The sequence below is a fragment of the Neoarius graeffei genome, chromosome 12, assembly GCF_027579695.1.
Source record: "Neoarius graeffei isolate fNeoGra1 chromosome 12, fNeoGra1.pri, whole genome shotgun sequence".
Lineage (NCBI taxonomy): Eukaryota > Metazoa > Chordata > Actinopteri > Siluriformes > Ariidae > Neoarius > Neoarius graeffei.
In genome coordinates, this window is record NC_083580.1 from 57,646,481 (window position 1) to 57,653,356 (window position 6,876).

General features: G+C 41.4%; 1 protein-coding gene across 1 annotated transcript; it reads left to right on the forward strand.

Annotated features, from left to right (window-relative positions):
- Positions 1 to 372: 372 nt before the first annotated feature.
- Positions 373 to 4,837, forward strand: LOC132894958 (uncharacterized). Its single transcript, XM_060935103.1, has 2 exons — positions 373 to 471; positions 3,917 to 4,837. The coding sequence occupies exon 2, from the start codon at positions 3,933 to 3,935 to the stop codon at positions 4,557 to 4,559; it is 627 nt and encodes a 208-aa protein (XP_060791086.1). The 5' UTR covers positions 373 to 471; positions 3,917 to 3,932; the 3' UTR covers positions 4,560 to 4,837.
- The last annotated feature ends 2,039 nt before the right edge of the window (positions 4,838 to 6,876 follow it).

Below are 6,876 nucleotides of genomic sequence, written 5' to 3' on the forward strand. Positions count from 1 at the left end.
GAATGTGAGTGTGAATGGTTGTCTGTGTCTATGTGTCAGCCCTGTGATGACCTGGCGACTTGTCCAGGGTGTACCCCGCCTTTCGCCCGTAGTCAGCTGGGATAGGCTCCAGCTTGCCTGCGACCCTGTAGAAGGATAAAGCGGCTAGAGATAATGAGATGAGATGAGATGAGATGAGATGAGATGAGATAACCTGACAGCTGATGATTGAGAAATATTACCATAATCAACATATAGGTATAAAATAAGTGCTGCCGTGTGAGGTTTGTTTTGCCTGGCAACACTTGTTCTCTTTTGTGCCTGAGTCCATAATCATAGCTTTTGCTTTAAAAAAGAAAGTGAGTCAGGCAGGATAACAAGCCCAGCAAGAAGCACAGGTCAAACAAAAACACACAGCAGGGACTGAAGAAGAAACGAAAGTGAAAGTGTAGCTTGAGTTGACAGGTGGACAAATAATCAAGGGAACACAAGGTAAGCTATTGTATTCTATTTTAGGCTAATTTTATTAAATTCCAGCTGACCATGTGTTTATCCCAGCCACGGTTTCAAAGCTGTATTAAACTGAAGTTTCAGTAAAACCCTGAGCCTCTGTTTCCCTGAAAGCGCTGCATGGATTCGCTCTTCCATTTCTCAAGAAATAAACGCGAAAATAAGATAAAAACGTGCATACGTTCACAGAGGATGTGTATATGTATACGTGTATATTCTATGCAGAAAATCAGCTATCTTCGAATATATTTTCAAACTTTCCCATGTTAAAGCTCCCTGAAACGAAACATTTCCGGCGCTTTATGTGAAGGACTCAGTAAGGGACCGTCTAAAAAGTGCACGACATACACAAGTATGTAAGATTCTATACAGACCAGGGATGTCAAGTATACGAGTCGGATTTATAAAAGTTGGTCGAAAGTAAAATCGTCTTGTACGCCGGAATCGAACTGGAAACATGGCCGTAGCCAGCTATGAGGCCCCCGCAGTCCGGACCTCGGTCATTTTTAAGAGCTGAAAATACATTGGGGCGTCACGGTGGTGTTAGCGCTGTCACCTCACAGCAAGAAGGTCCGGGTTCGAGCCCCGTGGCCGGCGAGGGCCTTTCTGTGCGGAGTTTGCATGTTCTCCCCGTGTCCGCGTGGGTTTCCTCCGGATGCTCCGGTTTCCCCCACAGTCCAAAGACATGCAGGTTAGGTTAACTGGTGACTCTAAATTGACCGTAGGTGTGAATGTGAGTGTGAATGGTTGTCTGTGTCTATGTGTCAGCCCTGTGATGACCTGGCGACTTGTCCAGGGTGTACCCCGCCTTTCGCCCGTAGTCAGCTGGGATAGGCTCCAGTTTGCCTGCGACCCTGTAGAACAGGATAAAGCGGCTAGAGATAATGAGATGAGATGAGATCTTATCCAGACATGAGTGTTTTATTGCAAAATACACCACTCGTATTTTTCATCTGGGCTACATCCGGGACATGGAGATCCAAAATTGTGACATAAATCTCTGTATGTCACTCACAAAGATATCGATTAATTGTTTTGATAAATTTGGGTACTTTTTGTTTGTGAATGTGTCAATATAATAAAAAGAAAATCACATGTTGGCTTAAAGGTATGAAGCCAGGGACGTCACTAGGTTTGAGAGACAGGGGTAGCTTAGCACCCAGAGGAGAAAAGGTATTGTGCGCGCGCAGCGCGCGCCGAACATTTTTCAGAGCACCTACTAAGGCTGTCAATCAATTCATTATTTCAAGAGCATCACACCTTGGGGACACACTTCCCATCATTTCTATTCTATTTTAAAATTGCTTTCATCATTTAATTGCTTGCTGAAGCAACTTCACCAGACTCCCTTTCTTAAAAAATCTTCGTATATCCATCTAGCCAAAGGATAGACAGACAGATAATCTTTTTCCATGCCAAAACTAATGCTAGTAGGCTACAACCCACACAGCTTAGTAAGTTTGTTCACCATGCTAACGTGCCAGATTTACAGTTGAAATAGAAAAGCTACAATATCGCCTTTCCTCACTACCCATTGCTCAATATAGCCTAGGTAAAGTTAAGCAAATGCGAACCACTGACATCAAATTACAATCTCACCGTGTGTGTCTGCAAATGAAAGCATAGAATTCTGACTCTCTGCAAACCCAACTCAATGGAAGCCCGCACCGCGCCTGCTGCAGAATGCCCGCGTAGTTTTTTAAGTCCTACTAGCCTACCACTCGACGTGACGCTTGACACAGAGCCAATGAGGAGGAATCATAACGATATTAATAATATTGCATTAAACAATAAATAAGCAAGCAGAAACTGTTGTTCGGATTAACTTGCGTTCTTGATGGCTCATGTTCAGTGCTTTACTGCCTTTGTTTTTTTTGGGGGAAAAAAAATAAAAATATAAATAATTTAAAAAAGGGCAAAAAATATAGGGTGGCTTTGCCATAAGATAGGGTGGCTGGAGCTACCCTAAAATGGGTCTGGCGACGTCTATGGTATGAAGTTTATCTACTCATGTTGAAAACCTTGCATTTTTCATACGACATACATCGCAGATCTGAGTGACATTTAAAGGAGAACTGAAGGCAAATTTTTTATGATCAAAATTCTGTTTATCTCATTTTATTAAATCTAGGAATGCATTTTTGATCGCTATTTTGTCACTGCTATAGCAAGTTACCAGTGTTTGAAATATGCTATGTAATATATCAGTCCATATGTCAAAGCAATGGCCGTAAACGAGATTCGTCGAGACCTGTGCAAGACATCGTAGGACGGAAGTAAAACGTACAGCGGAAATCAAAGTGACCAACATCTGCCAACATTGTCAAAAGACGCTTGCGCCCTCTTTCAAATGCTGATGTAATCAAGCCGGAAATTTTGTTTGTTTTGATAGCAATCAGGAAAGTTTGAAAAAAAGTAGGCAGTAATCGTCATTTAAACTTGTTTTTGTGCAATATTTCGTTTGGAAAACAGTTTTCAAAATGGTGGCACTGACACCTGGCTGACACTTCATGTTTCAAAGTCTCTCACAAGTCTCGTGAAGATCGCGTGGATAAGCGACGCCTGCCGTGGACCAAACGAACTAAATTCAACATGGCTAAAAACCGAATAGGCCGATAAGCATAATATTTAATTGCAATTAGTTGCCAATATGAGTCACGATATAAGATTACTAAAACTGAAAACGTAATTGAATAACACGTTAATTAAGAAATAAAGCAAGTTTAAAAATGACTTCAGTTCTCCTTTAAATAATATTGGCTGGTGTCGAGTGGTCTATCAGATATATTCCATTCAGCTAGCATGATATTGAACAAGTCGAAGACGAGTCAGCCAATATTATTATTATTATTATTATTATTATTATTATTATACATACACACTTTCTTCATATCATCATTCTTGAAGGCCAATGCTAGCTTATCTACAGCTCGGTGCTGTTAGCGAGGAAGTCCAGTTACAGTATGTATGCATGTTCTAACAACAATAAAAACAGCAATAATAATAATAATAATAATAATTTCCCTAGCTCTGGGCTTTCCAGTGTGGGTTCTTTCTTGACAAAATAAATAAATAAATATATATATATAATAAAATAAAATAGGATAGAACTCTGCATAGTCACTTGGCATATGCCTCAGCAGGATGCTGTCAGAGTTATCCCTCCACTACGCAATGGCTTTCTCTGTCTGGCATTCAGCAAGTCACTGCAAAATAGACAGGGATATTAAGTACTGTCCCAGTAATCACACACAAATGTGTCGTCACTCACTTATAACTCATTTGCTCTCCTTGACTCCATCCTCATCCCACGTTTCGTTTTGTCCAGGCCCTCTCTGCCACATTCTTTTATTTTCATTTTGTGCTATAGGATGTACACTATTAACACTCATGTACAGGATTTAAATGTGCTTTTCCACATATTCAGAAAGAAGAGCACAGCGATGCCTATCACGTTCAGTGGATGGGAGGCCTACTGCGAAAACTTTAAGCAGCTGCAACCAGGCCAGGCCCCCAAAAAAAGCCATGGCTACACCATGTTCCACGGGACACACAAGAACAACGCCCAAGCAATAATAACTTCAGGATTCAAGCCTTCAACCGGGGGAACACTGGGTCCTGGCGTCTACTGCAGCAGGGATATTAACAAAGCCATGTGTTACCCACTATGTGGTTCTAATGACAGAGTAGTGTTCAAACTGCAGGTGAGAGTGGGCAAGGTAAAGAAGATTGATAACCAGTGCATGCATCTGCAGACCACATGGCATCAACATGGATATGACACAGCCTGGCTGCCCGCCTCTGTGCTTGGCCTTGAGGAAGACTGTGTATGGGACCCAAAACGTCTCACAGTTGTAGGTATAGCACACTGTGAGGACGCTGGCATGAAGAATTCTTTGGAGAGTCTCATAAAGCAGCAAGAACCAGGACAAGAGGCAAGTGAGTCAACAGGGAAACTTTGCAAGAGCTGTGGAATGCAAACACAGGACACACACACTGTGAAGAAGTGCTGGATCTGTAACGCAGCCATATGTGCCTTCATGAGTAAACATGTATGCTCGAAGAAGTGATTACTCACCCACTTTCTCCTCTTTGATTCACTAATGACTTTTTCCTTAGCCAACAATATACTGTGATAATTTGTATCTATATCACTAGACAATAACTTGCATGTAATTCGTAATTCCAAGTGCTGAGTCTTGGTTTCTCCCAAAGTGACTGCTTCGTTCTAGATCTAAATCTTTAAAAAAAAAAAAACATTTCTTGTCAATGTCACTCTTCGTTTACTCACTGTTTTCTGTAAAACTGCTTTGAGATTATTTGTATTGTAAAATGTGGCATTAAAAAAATAAACTAGATTCCATTCTAATAACTTTTAAAGCAAGATGGCCTTTTGATTTCATAAAATCAGTGAAATTTAGTGCCCTCTGAAATTTGGTCATTATGGCATATGTTTACTTCTGTAATATCTTACAAAATATCAGGCCATTCTGTGGCTGGGAAGTTATTTCATTTGAGAGGATTCTCGAGCAAATAATGTGCATGAAATCGCTCGCTTCGCTCAGTCAAGCAGACCGAGGAAGTCCGTGTGCGCATGCGCAGGTTTACCTTGACCGTGCACTGACAGTTACATCATTTTGTCGCTATAAAGAACAGCTGATCACACCGAGGTGCTCACTGAGCACCGGTATTTTTTAGCTTGGTCTTGCATTTCCTTTCCTTTGCAACATAGCATCTTTTCTTCTCGCTTTCTGTTAATGTAGTCAGTCTTTCATGTTTCATTCACACACTCACGTCCTCCATTTTTCTCTCCTGTTTCAAATTTGTATCCCACAATGCCTTGCACGAATGGGGAAAGCCCATCACGTGAGTCATGACGTAGTATCTTGAATTGGGTCAAGGTGAAGCAGGAAAAAATAGCAGAGAATTTAGGGCCATGTGGCCTTAAATTCATTAATTGTTCTTTTTTTTAACTAATAAAATTGGAAGTCTATGATTTGAATTCAGTAGCTTTTGGTCCACTAAGCAAAAATAATTGGGTGTCGGGGAAAATTATTTTTATGACCTACACTTGAAAAATCTGAAAGGCAGTCTAGCTTTAAGAGGCAGGAAGTAAGAAAACAAATAGCCCTTAAAATTGTTATAACGTACATGTTGGAAATTATGAATGTGACATTAATGTGAAGCTGTAAGTCACTGGAAAGTAGATGAAAATGAAAGTACATGATGGGATGAAATTCTGAATGTTCTTTATTACTTAACTTCAGTAAGATAGCTTCATCCTTAGAATCCACAGATCAGCAAAGTCAAAAATTAATATTGTATATTGGTAATGTAGTGCCCCCATGCCATAACGATAGGCATGACACTTAAAATTTTTCTTTGGGGTGCCCTGAGTTCTTTTAATTTGTGTTTATATAATTAATATATAATGCTTTGCAGCTTGGGCAGCACGGTGGTGTCATGGTTAACACTGTTGCCTCACACCAAGAAGGTTCTGGGTTCGAGCCCAGTGGCCGACGGGGGCCTTTCAGTGTGGAGTTTGCATGTTCTCCCCATGTCTGCATGGGTTTCTCTGGGTGCTCTGGTTTCCCCCACAATCCAAAGACATGCAAGTTAGGCTAATTGGTGACTCTAAATAACCCTAACCCATAACTACGTCATCGCTTGTTTACCGCAATGTGATACCCGGAGTCAGCTCCGCTATATTGTTTACTTTCGCCTTTGTTAAACACTGCATTGTTCTGTCTAACCAGTTTTAACCATGGCTAAAGTGAACTGCTGCGTGTCTGTGTCCCCACAACAAAGAGAACAAGTACACCATACAGTACAGTGAAATTGAAGCAAGCAATCCAGTCGGTGTATTCATAAAAAGATAAACAAACTTGTAGAAGATAGATATAAGTCAATAAAAAAGATAAACATATCTAAACAGGGTGGCACGGTGGTGTAGTGGTTAGTGCTGTCGCCTCACAGCAAGAAGGTCCGGGTTCGAGTCCCGTGGCCGGCAAGGGCCTTTCTGTGCGGAGTTTGCATGTTCTCCCCGTGTCCGCGTGGGTTTCCTCCGGGTGCTCCGGTTTTCCCCAAAGACATGCAGGTTAGGTTAACTGGTGACTCTAAATTGACCGTAGGTGTGAATGGTTGTCTGTGTCTATGTATCAGCCCTGTGATGACCTGGCGACTTGTCCAGGGTGTACCCTGCCTTTCACCCGTAGTCAGCTGGGATAGGCTCCAGCTTGCCTGTGACCCTGTAGAAGGATAAAGCGTCTAGAGATAATGAGATGAGATATCTAAACAGGAAATGTTTTAAAAAAATATAACTCTATGTATCTAGGGTGTGACCGATGATACAGCATGACGATCAGTCAGGGGGTTATTACACAGTGA

Excerpts from the sequence above, each read along its gene's own strand:
- LOC132894958 (XM_060935103.1), top strand. The coding sequence starts at position 3,933 with ATGCCTATCACGTTCAGTGGATGGGAGGCCTACTGCGAAAACTTTAAG.